The sequence below is a fragment of the Cygnus atratus genome, chromosome 3 (assembly GCF_013377495.2).
Source record: "Cygnus atratus isolate AKBS03 ecotype Queensland, Australia chromosome 3, CAtr_DNAZoo_HiC_assembly, whole genome shotgun sequence".
In the NCBI taxonomy this organism is placed as follows: domain Eukaryota; kingdom Metazoa; phylum Chordata; class Aves; order Anseriformes; family Anatidae; genus Cygnus; species Cygnus atratus.
In genome coordinates, this window is record NC_066364.1 from 111,098,385 (window position 1) to 111,114,853 (window position 16,469).

The 16,469-nt window shown below is 40.4% G+C and overlaps 1 protein-coding gene across 2 annotated transcripts; it reads left to right on the forward strand.

The window, feature by feature from the left end:
- The first annotated feature begins 1,975 nt into the window (after nt 1-1,975).
- On the forward strand, nt 1,976-10,760 carry ETAA1 (ETAA1 activator of ATR kinase). Of its 2 annotated transcripts, none has more exons than XM_035552996.2 (6): nt 1,976-2,210; nt 3,017-3,154; nt 3,441-3,517; nt 5,070-5,188; nt 5,516-7,617; nt 9,570-10,760. In XM_035552996.2, the coding sequence occupies exons 1-6, from the start codon at nt 2,018-2,020 to the stop codon at nt 9,683-9,685; spliced, it is 2,745 nt and encodes a 914-aa protein (XP_035408889.1). In that variant the 5' UTR covers nt 1,976-2,017; the 3' UTR covers nt 9,686-10,760. The 2 variants fall into 2 exon arrangements, with proteins under 2 accessions (XP_035408889.1, XP_050565939.1); XM_050709982.1 differs by lacking the exon at nt 1,976-2,210 and adding an exon at nt 2,840-2,891.
- The last annotated feature ends 5,709 nt before the right edge of the window (nt 10,761-16,469 follow it).

Genomic DNA, 16,469 nt, shown 5'->3' on the forward strand with positions numbered 1-16,469 from the left:
TTTGAAAGTAGAACTCACAAGTGCAGCACTAGGAGTTTGCTGCGAGTCCCTGGAACACAGCCTCACCACAATTAGCCATTGATCCAGCTGCTCGTACCATGACAAGGGAATGCAAACTCCCTCCTCCTTGAGGCTACAGCTCCACAGAGAAACCCTTCAACATCACAGACTTCCACCACGTTTCTTAACTTAATAAACAGCATCAGCTCAGAGTGAAGTTCTTGAGCTGCAATGAAATACCCACACTTTTATTCATTAGGAAAGGGGTTTTCTTCCATCAGGTACCTGCTGTTCAACTTTTCTGTAGCGTACATATTTTGGTTAGTTTGGTTTGTTGTTTTTCTCCCAACTTTTGGAACCACAGCTTTGCATATGCTTAAACTGATGTACCAACATGCCTCATGCAGAAGTAGACATACATTTAAAATGTTCTTTTTCAAAATGCATTTACTGTACGAGTAAAATCTCACTACTGAGTGAAAGACTCATGGCAAATATTCACATTTTATGAAGGAGGTTTGTGAACAATAAGCGGGGAGAAAAGAAGAAATCAAAGCGAGGACTGCAAAATTCACAGCACTTGATGAATTTGACAGATGTCACTTAATTTTCATTATTTCTGACAGTATTTCAGACTACACTTGTCAATGTACAGGAGCATGAAAGCAGACCGCTTCACAGTACCCAGCTGCTAAGTGGGCGCTGGGAAGCGGTAGGAGACAGCAACATTTTAGTAGCACGTTTTAGTAAGTGTTCTAATTCTAATGCCTTGTTATCCTGCAACTACCACTGTAAACAGAATCTCTCCTCAGCATCCATTTTACCTGGAAACAACAGGGCACCTAGGGCAGAGAGTCCAGGTAAGGCCATGTTTGGACGTGTGCGATGCATCACAGCTTTTAATTACTATCTTGCCAACCAGTGATCATACGCCACGCGTACCTTCACCGTGCTTTCTACCAATGCAAAGATCTACCCGTGCTGGTGTGAGTACAAACCAGCAGCCACGCTTCGATGCTCAATGATGGATTTTGGAGCCTAATTCTAGACCCATTTGTTCAGGCTGATCTCTGATTTACATTTGACGGGTATGACATAAACGAATTGATTATTCAAATGTCACAACTTACTGTGATTAACTGTGATACTTTAGCCATGTATGTAACAATTTCTCTGTTTAATACATAGCACTTAATTTTTCCTTGTTAAAAAGCCTTCCATTGGCTTAATTACGCTCTTGAGAACAGAGAAGTGAAAAACCATATTGCTTGCCTGAGGCCTCCGGTGGAATGAGGTTTCCCAACTCAGGGAATCCATGTCTTGTGACTTTAAAACTCCTCATACTCCTGATCCTAGACCAAAATCCACCACTCATGCCTTATAAATGGAGTGTGATCCCAAAACAGTCCAGAATGATTAAATGAAAACCAGGCAGGCAACCAACGTACACGCAGTTGGCTCCTTGACCTCTGTAAGTTGCTCACTCCTTGACCTGTATGCTTGGTAGATATGTATATATGTTTCTATTAAGCAGGCTGGGGAGGAAATATCCACCTCATGATGCCGTACCCCATGTGTTTGCATTTACACTGCTTGAAATACCGATGTAGGGTCAGAGTCCCTCAGGGACCTGACGGTAGGTCCTTACCTACCAAGTTTACCTTCTGGAGGTCCCTGTGTGCCAGCCCGAGAGCCGGGCTGGAGGGGCTGGCTCTATTTTTCGGTTTATTTTCCCCCTAAGGACACACCGCAGGGACAGGACGTGGACAGGACAGCAGCCACCTCAGCGAGCCCCCCCTTACCCTTTAACGGCCGCCCCAGCGCGTGCCGCAGGCACCTCGCGGCGGCGGCGGTGCGGGGCCAACCCGCCGCTCCCCTCCAGTCCCGCCCCCTCGGCGTTCCGCAGCCAATGGCCGGCCGGCGCGGGCGGCGGCGGCCAATCGGCGGCGGCTCGCTGCGTTCCCCGGCAAAATGGCGGCGGCGGCGGCGGCGGCGGGGCGGACGCGGCGGCGGCGGTATGCCCGGTAGCCGGCGGCGGGAGCCCTGCCTCAGGCCCGCCGCCCTGAGGAGGCGGAGCGGCGGTGGCCAGGAGGGGCTCGGCCGGCGGCCGGCGGAGGACGGAGCGGCGGCGGCGGCGGAGGAGGGCGGTGCGGGCCCGGGTCCGGGCCTGGGCCTGCCCGCGGGGGAGGCGGCGGTGCGCGGCGCTGCAGGTACCGGGCGCTGAGCAGCAGCAGGAGGAGGAGGAGGAGGAGGAGGGGCTGCCCCCAGCCCTGGCCATGCTGCTGCCCGAGGAGCGACAAGGAGCATCGGGGGCCTGCGGGCACAGAGGGCAGCGGCAGCCCTGGTGGGGGCCTCCTGAAGGGTCCCTCAAGCAGGGCTCGCGTCTTTAAAATGGTTTCTGTAGGCCTCTTCTGTAGGGGCAGGGTGACAGGTCGAGCTCTGTCAAAAGTCTTAAGTTTACTCACTGAGACCCCTGTGAGCTGCTGTTCGACAGCTGTGTGCTTGTTTTTGTCAGTCCGACCTGAGAAGGCCCCCTGGAGGGAAGCATAGGCAGGTAGGAAGGTAGGTAGGTTGTGACCTAGAGTGCTTCAGGGGCCCGCGAAAGTTTTGACCCAAACCAGAGTCTGGGTGAAAGACACAGAGCAAATCAGAATACAAAATACGCTCCCCTATAGGTATATATACTCTTTTTGTTGTTAACATACACTGAAGTCAGCAATCCCCCAGATAGGATAGACGATTTTCATCCTTACCACCAAGATGCCAAGCGTACAGCTGTCAGTATCCTGTAATTCCGTTATCTCAGGTGATGTAACTGACAAAGATAACGTCAGACTTTGCATCAAGTGCAGTTATGAAAAATACCCTTGTAAGCAGAGGAACCTCGACGAGTGTGAGCTTGATTTTGTTTCTTAAAAGTTCCTAAAGCATCTTTATGCCTTGCCCTGTTCAATGTTCAAAGTTATTTCAGCTTTTCATTTGTTGTTTAACAAGGATTGTTTTTCTCTTTACACAGAGCCATGTTTACATAAAACTCCAAAGAGATCACTGAGTAGGAAATCCAGAATACCTACTTTCAGCTCTCCTGTTAATGACACTGACATACAGCAAGAAATCTTTTGGGATCCTCATTCACCAATTGCACGTGGACTAGGTAATATTAAGAACATTCAGACTTCAGGGTACCTTTCTGAGGAATGCAATTGGCGTTATCACATTTATCGAAAAAAGGCCTCCTCCTGTTATCATGATAGCAGTTGGGGAATCCAGAAGTAATTAGGTTGTTTGGTTTGGTTTTACTTTTATTAAAATCCCATAAATTCTTAAATATAATGCTGCATCAAGTTCTGACTTCAGTAAGTGTAATTGTACGGTTTAAGATGCAGTGCACTTTATAAATTGTAGTGTTTTTCAAAGTTGTTTTTTTTTTGTTTTCATAGGCAATGAAAAAACCAAACGTTCTACCAGGAGATGTGCAGTCGAAATTTCAGAAATTGTTAATCGTATTGCTCCTCAGGTAACTGTGACTTTCTAAAACAGTGGTCTTTATATGCAATAATCAAACAGGGTAGTGCCACGCTATTCACTTTTAGTAAAGACTTAACTTCAGTTACGGTAGTCTCTCTTAACATGGTAAGAAGAATTATCGAAAGTGTGCAGAAAACTAGTAACATGTTTATAAAACTGGACTGAATTAAAATCATAAGCATGGCATTTGACTCACTGCTTTTTCAAGTCACAGATGCTGTAAAAATAAAGTATGAAGAAAATGGACTTGTGGCAGCTGCGTTTAGAAAGTTCTGCTTTCAGAATATAGTTTATTAACCCTGATCTCTGGAAATCTATTATGATTGATTTATCCTTATTAAAAAGTATAGTTTCTTCATGTACTGGATTTACTTGGCAAGGAAATCTGACAGACTCAGATGAGAGAGACTCCATGATAATATAAACATAGTGAAGTCGCATCGTTATTCTAAATAATTTGCCTTTACCCTAAGGTCCATGCTCTTGATGTCTCTCTTTTGCTGTGAAACTGATGTCCACAGCCTTAAAAGTGAAAATAAGCTAGTGTTGCAATAGCAGGCTTACTGTTTGTTTTTTATTAAGTGCAAGAGCAGAACTTGTCATTCCTAAAACAGTTCTGTAGTATTTGGCTTGCAAAATATGCCAGCTTATTTGACAGAGCCTGTTAAATGTATTCACTATTTTGAGTAGTTGGGAGAAATTGGAATTGGAAAATCATTGATAAGGGGATGCCACTTCCTTTTAAAGTATTACAGCCCTATCATAACTAAATATTATCATACTGGGTTTGCTGTTATCTGTTGCTTGTCTTCTTTTTCTTAATATCAATTTTAAAAAATAAAACCTATCTAAAACTACCTGGTAGTTAAAGTTCTACTTACTTTTGCTGGCTTAAGTGCAGAAATTTCTCACATCCAACATTTTGCTCTGTCCCTCTATGCATTTTACCACAGCAATACAGTATCTCTTAGGTTTGGGAACTCAGAATGCAGCCTGAACTTCGAAGCTCTGAAAAAACCTCATTCAGTGTCTGAACTTCATTTGTTTCTGTTTAAAGGCTCCTTGGATAAAATAGTTGTAATGGAATAAGTCAGAATTTTTTCCAGGAAGCATATAGAATATGATTTGTTTCAAATTCTCTGATCTGTTAATGCTGCTGTAAGTGGATAAAGACAGGGTTTCTCAAGTAGCTCCTTACTAGTATACGGAGGTAAACTAATCACAGCTTGTAATGTGAATATTGCAAATTATGTGTAAACTTGATTGGGGAAGCAAATATAGTATTAGCTTTGAGCACCAAAGTAAAATTCAATTATTTTAATTGAAGTTCCTGCTTTAAATTGATATAATTAAACTGATACAACTATCAGTAGACAGTGTTGCAGTAATCTTGCTTAGCTTGTATTGGTTTAGCTCCTATCTTTGGCTTTCAACAGATTTGATCCAATTTAATTGATTTAGCAACTTTAACGCAGGGTGTGTGTCTAGTCCAATCTTTATCTGAAGTCAAATTGCTAAGCATTACAAATCTAATCATTCAGGATGAAAAAGCAGCCTGTAATGAAGGCTCCCTTTTAGGGACATGGATTGGGGAGGATGCTATTCCCTGTACACCTGGAGCAGTAAAAGTGCGAGCTAGGACAAAGTTAAGCTGTACAAGGTAAGTTACTGTTTTGTCTCGCCCATCACTGCTGGGTTTTTGTGAAAAAGGGTATGTGGTGTTTCATTATGTATAGTGAGCCATGTAATTGTACATTAGCATACAGAATGCTTTTAACTTTGCATTTGCTATCTTTTGTTAATGGGGTAGTTATCGGTGGGAATTATCAAAAGGATTGCATGCTGATTGCACTGAAAGCAGTAGGATTTGCTCATACTCTGTAGCTTGCTAAACTAGAGAATAAACAGCACGTAGGATAGTGTAGTTAAACTTGGAAAAACTTTCTCAGTAGATCTGATTTTTTCTTTCTCTGTTTTCTTAATCTAGAGATCTTAAAATAAAAAATCCTGAAGAGGAGCTCATGAAATTGGCCAAGGAATTTGATAAAAATCTGGTAGAGCTAGATGCTGTTCAGGAACAAGAGAAGCTTGGCCGTGGCTTTATCCAGACTGCCTCAGAGTCTTTAAAAAATTATAAAGATGAAGTAAATAGGAAGAACCTGAAATCACTCCTTAGTGAAGTTTCTGAAACAGATGCTGCTCTGTCCCTGAAACCAGTTGCAGAAAGCACTGGCATCACCACTGCAGAGCCCTGTCTGTCTAGCAGTCAAAACTCTATAGACCTTGAGGCCGAAATAGCCCTTCATGCTCTTTTTGATTGCTCTACCCAGAAGTGTACTGGACAGTTGAGCCAAGGACTATCGGGTATTTCTTTAAATAATAGTTTCCATGAAAACAAAAGGACACTGGAGGAGGAACACCTTCCTGAACAAATTAAAAATACACAACATGGTAATTCAGATGCATGTCAAAAACATAATCTCTATGCACTAGGAAGTGTGAACCAGACTCTTCCAAGAACGGATACTAACACACTGACAAAAAAAAATACTCCTTTGAAGAGACAAGTAGTGGTCTCCAGTAAGCTTGCTGGAGTAGTTAATGATGATTTTGATGATTGGGATACAGATTTTTTGGCAGATGACTCTTTTGTGATGCAAATAACCCAAAATCCTGAGTTGATAAATACTGAAGAAGCTCCAACAATTCCTATAAATACTTCTGTGCGTGGTTTCAGTGATGCTAGCAGAACAAAGGAAAGAAGTAGCTGTAATTCAGTAATCTCTTTGGAGAGTGTACACAAATCTAGAAGTTCTCTGTTTTCACCTTTGAAGCATCCTAGTAAAAATACACAAAATGTTGCAAAGTCTCTTTCTTTACAAAAGCCATTTAATAAGATGGAAAACTCAAAGACGGCAACCACTTACTCTACTTGGAGGAGTGCCCAAAACAGTGATTTTAACTATATACCCGTTTCAACGCAGTCTCAAGTGAAGAATGGAAATGAAACTGTTGAGCCTAAAGGTAACCCTGTTCCTTTCCCATCAAGACCTAATCCTCACAGACCACGGACTGAAAAACCTGGGAGTAACTTGCACAATATTTTCTGTGAATCAGCCAATATTTCTACCAATACAAAACCTAATGATCTAATTAAAATGGTTAACCAAGCTAATACAGGTCACTTAAATCCAGTTGAAATACCAAAGAAAAGTACTCTGTCATTTGATGACTGGAATGAACCGAAATTCTCTGATGAGGTTTTGGACATGTTTTGTGAATCCGATAGTCTGTGGGATGCAAACTGTGAGGATGATGAATTGTTGTATCAAGTATGTGATGATATAGAAAAGCAGACTCAGAGCCAGGATGTTAAACAAGGAAATGAAAGAGCTAAAACTATACAAGGAGCCAGTAATCTCTCCAGATCAAATTCTGACGGTGGCTTCACAGCATCTAAACAAGGACTACCTGATCGCCTCGTGGCACAAAAAACAAATGCAAAACAGGATGGTTTTTCACTAAACAATTCTGGTAGGAACTTCTCAAGGGTTACACATGGACTGACCACAACAGGGCAGGTAGTGAACTGTAAAAATGTTTCAAGTCCTCTATCAATGATCTCCGGTACTTCTATGGACTGTAAATATACACTGTCTAAAAACTATCATCAAGCAGCTTCTGAAGATACTACAAAGAGTGTTTCAGGAAAGTGGTACAGGTCAAATTCTGTGCCAGCAAGAGAGACTCATTCTGAAGCAAGTCCAGCTAACACAATAAACGTTTTTAGTAGCAAAAGATTAGACAGCCAAGATCTCTTGAATAATGCAGGAAGGACAACAAATAACAGTTCTGGTAACAAAACATCAGCTGTGCCTTCGAAGTTTAAGTTCCGAAAGACTAACAGTTCTCAGAATGCTCTTCATGTAGGGTCTGAAAATCCAGGGAGTCATTCTGGCATTGGAATTGCTCCGCAGGGTTTGGAAGGAAGTAAGAATCAGGTGAATGTGGCTTTGCACAGCAAGCCTGAAAATACAAAACCACCTTTCAAGAGGCACCTTTCAGAGTCTTTTGCACTGTCTACATCAGGTATGTGTCTTTGTTCTATCACTGTTAAACTGTTTTTGTTTTCTTACTGTAATCAGAAAGTCAAAGGAGAAATTTTTACCATATTTCAAAGTAGGCTTCAGTGTTCATTTGTTCAGTTTAGGTGTTAGTAAATGTTCTAATGAGAATTTGGAGGACGTTTTCTCCAAACTAAAATCATCCTGACACATCTCTTGAATTCTTGTAGTTAAGGACTTCACTTCCCCATCTTCATTCCACTTCTCAGAATACTTTACGCTCTCCATAAATGCTCAGAATCATTAGGATCAAGTACACCCTGATGCAGCAGTCAGTGTACCACATTCTGACTTGCTTAAAACTGTTGATACACGGTAAATGCTGTAGTGCAAGTCAGTGCTTTAATTTACAGTACATTTCGGGGGAAGAAAAACAAAACCAAACAATTACAATTACTTATTTTGGCCACGATTCATAAAACCCCAGATAATGATGGGGCAGGGAAACATGGCAGCAGATGATATGGAATGCCAATTTCTTTTTATTAGTGTATACCTGGAAATTGGAACCTCAAATCATTCTGAAACGTAGGTGTGTATTGTTGTTTGCTCTGTGAACAGAATTGCCAGTGAAATACGCTTTGTGTAATCAGTCTAAACGCTAACACTTTATTTAGCCTCCCAGTTGGTCACTAGTCCATCATCTGTAATATTCTATGCACGGATATTACTTGCTAGGGAAATGCAGAGACAGTCAAATTTCAGTCAGTTCTTGTTTTTACTTGACCTAATTGCTTGGTGAATTACTAATCAATATTAATTTTGATAAAATAGGCCTTTAAATTTAGTGTACTATACCAACCTCCATTCTCAGGAAGCACTGTTACAAAAACAAAAAATAATTCCTGCATACCACCAGCCAGTAACAAATCAGTATTTTTTATTACGTAACAAATCAGTATTTTATCTGTTTTGTACCCAGCGTAGAAACAAATAAATGGAAAATAGCTATTTTGGATGTCAGGTGGGGAGGAGAGGAGAGATAACTAGTCATTCTGTGGAATGTTTCAGAGAATAAATGAATGAAATAGAAAGTACCTTGGTAGCATAGATTTTATTTTAAGAGAAACAACAAAATTCCTCCCTCATCTTAATTTTTTTGGAGGAAAGGACCTTGCTGTAACAAAAGGATGGACATTAAGCAATCTTTTCAAAAACTAATACAAAATTTGTCATGGATATCTGTAATTAATCTTTTTTTTAAGAAGCAAACAGGCCCATTTTTTTCATTATTTACCCAGTCTGAAAGGCTACTTATTAAAAATAGTTTAATTGGAAATTGGTGCATAAAAACAGTAAAATACTTGACGTGCAGAATGATGGGAGTCTTCCTGTTGGATCCAATGAGGTCAGGATTTTATTGTATGGGAATTTATAGTTCTGTAACACAACATATAAAATACTACGTTTAGCTATCATGTTCTTGTCTCCTTTGCCGATTTTTATTGCTACTTTTGACCTTTTTTCAACCTTTCTGGTTTTATTTGTGTGACACCTGTACTATATCTGACCCCTGTGTCTATACCATCTCCGTGCCCATATCTCTACCTAACTCACTAAATTGTAGAGCCCTTTTCACTCTGATAGCCTTAATTTTCTTAACCCATTGCCATCTCCTGTGTTGACTCCTGATGTCAGAAGGTTCACTTGAAGGGCAGCCAAGTAAAATTTCCTTGAAGCAAATGTCTGCGTCCCAGTACTTTCATTGGGAGGCAGTCATCAGTAGCACTACAAAGGTCATGCATCTTATACCCCTTCCTGCCTTGGGGACAGGATAGATGAGCCATTTTTAACTTGGGTGCCTCATATGTCAGAATAGTGTGCTCTTGCCATATATCTTCAGACACCGAAAATAGATGAGTTAAAATACATATTGAACAAACTTGAAGGCTCCTAATGCATGTTCTTTATTTACAGTGTCTGTGGTGGAACAAAAAAACAGGAAATGTTCTCAAGAAGAAATTGAAAGAAAGAAACAAGAAGCTCTTGCACGAAGAAAATCCAGAATGCAGGCATTCTTAAAAGATGCTTGAATTTGAGAGGAGTTACCAAGTTTTGGGGAGGGAAATACTGTAATGCTGGAAGACTTCTAAAACTGTGTTCATGGCTGCTGATACCAAGCTTTTCTTATTTCTCGATTTAAAAAAAAAAATCTTGATCTGAACCATAATTAATATTCTTGTGGTATTTAGTCTTAACTAAAAAATACCAGTGGTAAATTTCTAGTCCCAAATATCTTCAACATAATGAAGTTCAAGATTGTACTGAGTTCATGTTCTGTTATGTGTTGAAGTTGTATACTCTAAAAATCATGAGCGTGTGCAAGCATTTGTAGACCTAAATAAGTAGAAGGCTTCAAAAACGGACTGTGTGTATTTGAGCTGTATTTCTCTTACTAGGAGTATTTTAATCTAAAGGAAGACACTCGAGCACACACAGACTAAACAATATTAATGTTTGCTTTCAGGTAGGTGAAAGTTCCAAAGTTTTGGTTTAAAGAAAGTACAATCTAGAAAACATCCAACATTGGGGAAACTATTGGAAATGAACAGGTTTTGGAAACCTTGCTCAGTTTGTGTCTGTTACCTTAATTCTTAAGGTAAGAATTGTACATGATGAAGGAACAATTTAATATACAGGTTTCGTAAGGTGAAATAACATCCTGGAAAAGACACTTTTGTTTTTCATTTCCTCCACAAAGAGTTGGAAATGCCATAGCTACCAAAATTAGACCACCTTTTTCTAAACATGTATTACCAAGCGATTTTTTTTTAAAAAGGTATCCTATGTCATTTTACCAAACCGTAAGCAATACAAAATACACCAGGTGAAATGTCAGCAACTGTGAATCAGTTTAGTGTTATGGGTTATACATATTTTTCAAACTAAAGGCTGTTAAAACACAATAATGCAAGGTCATGTCAGCTTAACGGGGGCTGATAGAATTCTCGATGTGATAGATGGGTGCAGAGCTCAAACTGCAAAAAGTGCCTGTGGGTAAGCTGCAAGATATTTTTCAACTGAGAAATGCTTATATGTAAACATGTGACACTATGAAAAGTGACTGTGATTTTTCTTTGTAAATAAATAACTTTGAAATGTACCAAAGGTTAGATGAAGCTTTTGGTTCCTGTAATATGTACTGTTTTTGTAACTCTTAAAAATGTAAGTATTGTATATTTGTAAATCATTATTAAATTCCTTTTTTTTTTTTCACATTTCTCTGTTCTGGGAAATACTACAATACAGAAACTGGTAAAAGGGAGTGGAATGGGAATTCCATACTGACATTTTACCTGACAGTTCTCTCTTGCCTACAAACTTATCCAGTTATTCCACACCTCCATTTTCTACCTATAGTGGTGGCAAAGTTCTTTTCTTGTTCAATTTAAACTAAAAATCCTTTGTGGGGGCACTGGTTGTAACTATAACCATCTGCAGTGGAGTCCTGAAACACTAAGCTCTATTGGTTTTCAAGCTACTGAAGGTGCTTTTGTATTAGCCACCATTCTTGGTGCTAGTTAGTGGATTATAAAATCAAATCCTTAAGCCTACTGAAGGCGATACTGTGCCAAATGAGCATTACTTACAGTTTCTGGCTGCAGTTTCCTGTCCTGCCAGCTCCAGCCATTGTGCAACATATGATGAGTTGGATCAGCTTCCTGATCTGACAAAGTTAACCCAGAAAAAATGTTTACAGCTTTTCAGAAAAAGTCACCATAATAACATAGATAATGTAACGTGAAATAGCGAGGTTTTCTGTTGTGTTGTCAAACCTCTGCTGGCAGTGTTCTGACAGTTCAGAAGACAAGATTTGAATGTCCATATTACAAATAAATGCAACCCAAGTAGCGGTGGTTGCAAAAATTGCGCTTATCCCGAGAATGTGGTTTGATCTGTGTATCTGAGGGAAGTTTGTCTTCATGGCATTCTAGGAAAATCTAAACTATCAGGTAACTTGCCAGATGCACTACTGGCCAAGAAAGTGGCTATGAGAAAAGGCTTCTACCATCAGTATTAAATACGAAAATTATAAGACTGGCTTTTAAAGTACTAATACACAAGAATGTCAAATGTTATTGCGAAAGATAAAGTTAGGCTTTTGCTAGGACAGTGTTCGGCTTATCAACCCTTGCCTCCCCAGAATATTTCTCTAGAAATGATTCTGTACAAAAGGAGCCGGGATAATGTTTGTTTTCAAGGATGATGTGGTTAATCATACTTCTGGTTTGAGACTATAAACTAATTAGAAGAACTGATTGTGGGCGCTGAAGAGTATTTTTTAGGAAGGTTTCATTCCCTGATGTGAAAGGATCAAATCAGATTTGAAATGGGGATAAACAGAAGATACATAACATGAAATACAGGCTGAGCACATTATGGCTATCCGAGCTCAGCACACAAAACAACATTCTGAACATGTGCCACTGCGTGTCCTTGAGTGCACCCCAAAGTTTAGAGCCAGCTTACTGCCTTTTCAGGTGACACTTATTTTCTCAGGTGCCCACGAGAGAAAGGCCCTGGAGCTGCCCTCCTGAAATGCCACCACTAGTCTCCCTGCAGAGCAGGGTAAGAGCACGCTTGCTCATCTTTTACAGGCGCATCTAGCCAACCTGCTTGCCTTCCAAGCTGCAAAACAGAGCTCCATGTACAAGGGGAACTCCATTCTCGCAAGGGGTCTGGGAAGGACCCCTCACAAACTTTCCAACTGGAGGAAGATGCAAACTACCTTTTGACAAATTACTGTCACTTCCTTACCTAAGTACTTCACCGTATTTAAAGAATCTATCTGCTGGCCAGTATGAAACATCTCATTTTTGACAGCTGACAGCTAACACATCTACTGCCCTCTCCCATTAAACTAATTGTAACAGAGGGGCTTTGACTTTTATTTTACTTTTCATAAATACCTATTTTCAGCATTGATATTATGCTTCAAGGCCTGTAATGTGGTCTTAAACGCTGCTTTCCAGAAAGAAATCACAAGTTCTTGGGATCATGGTTTCTTAACTGAGTCAAGACAAAGTAAGATTTTTTTTTTTTTTTGTCACACCCTTGCTGACTGTCCCCAAATGCCCTACCGTATCATCTTCCAATTAACAAACTGAATAGAGCTTCTTTTTGTTACTTGGTGCTATTAGAAACAGATAAATCATGTCTTGCCTTAGAATTAAAACCCTTCTATACCATTTTTATTAGGCAAATCTGGTAAAAGTGAAAAACTTAGAGAAATATTTTAACCCTGTACAGTTTCATTGGTGGAGTCAGTGCAGGCAGAAGTAAGGTTCATTAGGGCTCAGAAATAACTATAAAGAACAGCAACCTCTACAGCATCAAAGGTGAAATTCCACAGCCTAGGTATTTTTATCTCTGAAAAAGAAATACATTTATACTGCTTGGGAAGAAACAAAGAGGAAACGTAATAAAAAATAAACTCTTTAGCTATGCATGCAAAATAAGAGTACCCACCACTGAGCTGGTTTCTTGCGAGTGCCAACTTTGCCCTCCTCCTCTTCCAGGATGCTGGAGGCAGCCCCAGGCAGCAGGCAGGGCAGTGTACTGACGTTGAGGGCGTGCAGACATGAACTGAGCCCCCGCCTGTTCCTGAACATCTGGCTGTAACACCAGCAGCACAGCACAGGGGTAGCTAGAGGCGGCTTCGTGCCTCCTGCGCCAAGGGGCAGCAGTTAGGCGTGCAGCCCTTTCAGGCCCTCTGACCGCAGTCAGCGATGCAGAGAGGGCAACTCTGACACCAGTGCCTGAAATGTGATGTAGCCCCATCAACAGAAAGAGCCATCTGCCTAACATACATGGCAGGATGTATGTGGTGCTGGGCCTCGGGAGCTGCTCTGCAGAGCAGAGCAGAGGTGCAAAAACTGCATCCCTCCTGCTTGCTCTTGTCTTAGGTCCCCTCTCCTCGCCGCCAAGGGAGAAGCTGTGTGGCAGCCACACGACCCCACAGGTTATGCTCAGCACCCCTTGTGCTCACTGGTAATTCTTGGTGCCCTGCTGATCCTGCACGTGCCAGCCTTGATCTGCAAGCTTTTGTCTGACTGCTCGCAGCAGACAACAGTTCTTTATTAGGAAAGTATCTACATGATTTTAATTAATTAATACACATGTACGCGTAAAAAGTTTGGTATTTCAATAGCTGACATTTCACTATGAAGTCACATCTTCCTCCAGGCAAAAAAGGCCTATACAAATAGTAACAACAATCTTAAATACATTCCAAATTAAATTATGACTGTCATGTTTCATTATAAATTAATTTGTAACTGTTTGCTTAAGCACTCATCTTCGTTTCATTCAGAGCACAGCAATTTTTTACATGAGCAGAGCAATCAGTGAGCTTGAGTTTAAATGAAAATGGAATTCCTGTATATTCCCATACCTGAGGATCATTTTTATTTCATGGGCAATCTCACTATGAGTGATGTTACTCGCTAAAACCGAGGATTACCTGTCTAAATTAAAACTTGTGGTGTTTTTTCTTTTACAAAGACAGATACAATCAAGAAAAGGATCCATTCATCGTTATCTGTATATAAAATTATGTGTTGTGGAATATACATACACATATTCACATCCTTCCAGCTCATACTGGTGAGGGACCATGTTTAAAGCATTTGAGAAATTTGGTAACAGTGTTCTTTATTGTGTTATTTATCTCAGATTTTTCAAGAGGTCAGCATCCAGCAGCTCTTCAAATTTTGGCCTATAATGCACAATTAATCTTGGGGCTGCAGTTCAGGAACAGCAACATAATCTTGGAATATGTGTACCACTTATTACACCTAGACCTTTATAACCAGAGGAATAACATAGATGAATTCATTGATTATATCTTTTTAAGCCTAAAAAGAGCTACAATTTGTCAGGGAAGAGTAGCTGGAAGCAACAGATAGTGACCTAAATAGTAGAATTCCAAAGATAAAATAGAAGAAAATGAACACAAATGCTTCATTGTTTGAGAGCCGTATTGTCTGTAACACACTCCAGTGAATCCAGTGTTTGCGGAAGAGGCCGAGGCAGATATAATCTGTGGAGCAAAAAATGACAGCCTGAGTAAGTAGCCATCAAAGATGAAGCCAGGAAGACTCCGGCAATTGTGCTGTAAATCATAACTGCAATATTTGTTCAAAGCTCCGGTTACAACGCATACTCGTGGTTTTGTCAGAATAGTCAGAAAAGTCCTGCCTCATAAAACACTTAAGAATATCTAATGTGCTGCTCTTGTGGAACTAAATATAAATTTCTTTGACTATTGTCTGCGTGTAATGTCAGTATGGCAGCTTGCAACCATTAAGGGCCTGATTCTACTCTTGCTGCAATTTCCTTCAAGCGCTGGAGGTAATGGAATGACTCAGGCGAGCAGAGAATCAAGCCCATGCATTTCATTACCCTAAGTAGTTCTCATCTTTAGCAGATAAATCTAGTGAAACAGGATTGCATTTATCAGAAATTGTTATTGTTTATGCGCACTTGCAAAGTTTTTGGTGGGAAAAGGTTGCATTTATGCATAGCTTGTAAAAACTGCAGTTAACAGCTTTCACCTCCAACAATGTAGTTAGCAGAGGTGAGGAGAGGATTACTGGATTTATAGATTTCCTTTTTAATGAGGTTGTCTGCTCTTTGCAGCTTGTCCTCACTAAAGGAAAAACTTGATTCAGGTTTTAACCCCAGAAAACTACGTGTAGACATGGGAATGAAGCTTGGCGTGCACTGCTGCACTCTCTGAACAGAAGACGGATTGGTCAAAATGAAGTGTGATATTGTGACTCAGCACAGCAATTTAGGTTTTAGGGATTTATTTTTTTTTTTGGTGGGGGGGGCTGTGCAGGGGAAACCTAAAGCTGAGTATACACTGGCATGTTTTGCAGAACCATGGCTGTAGGGCCAAGTATCTATGGATATTTAAGCACCCAGGAAAGTTACTCGTGGCTAGTCACATTGTTGATTCGAGAGGTATTAAAAAGACCTTGATGAACAGTTCTTTTTGAATATCCCATTAGATACCTAGCTGCACCTTTGGGTGTTAGAGACCTATAGAAATCTGAACCTCACTGACAAAAAAAAAAGGACATAGAGAAAGAAAAATGTGTTCTCAAAGGCTTGCATAACAGTTGGGCAACATTTTAGCAGATGAACTGTTAACACTTTCTCCACCAGTAAAGACTTGCAAAAGACTCATATTTAGCTCTCATGTTCTACAGCAAAAACCTGAAATATATGCTTAGAAATATCACAAATTTGAATTCCTGTCTTCCAGGTTACTTTTTATAGGCTACAATATACCTGGATAGGGCTAGATGTTTTGTAAGCTTTAATGCTGTGTAAGCAGTTGACAACAATCCTAATAACTATTCTGTTATTGAACTTGAATAGGTATTAGCAAAGAATAAAGGAAACTGAATTTTACAGAATGACTAAAAATGTTTTCTATGCCATTTGCTCAATTTTCAGCACACTGCCTTGTGCAACTTCAGTGTAAACCACTGCTGAGAAGCACAGTCAAACCAGCCAGGACCTCAATGTCCAATATAAAACCTCTGAAGACCCCAGAAGATTTGTTTTTAACACCAGATTTCCAACCAATAGTAAGAAAGAAGAAAGATGTGTCGTTTATGGGTTGGAGGTGTAAGTCTCATAGGTTCATTGGTTGTAGTAACAAAGGCTGACATGGGACCCTCACAGAAGACACTGCCATGCACATGTCCCATGGACTTTTCAAAACTCTTGGTTTTTCTTCTCCATCCATCAGTAACTATCACCCCTCAATGTCTGAAGGGGTTGTTAAGCGTGCTCAGTAGATCC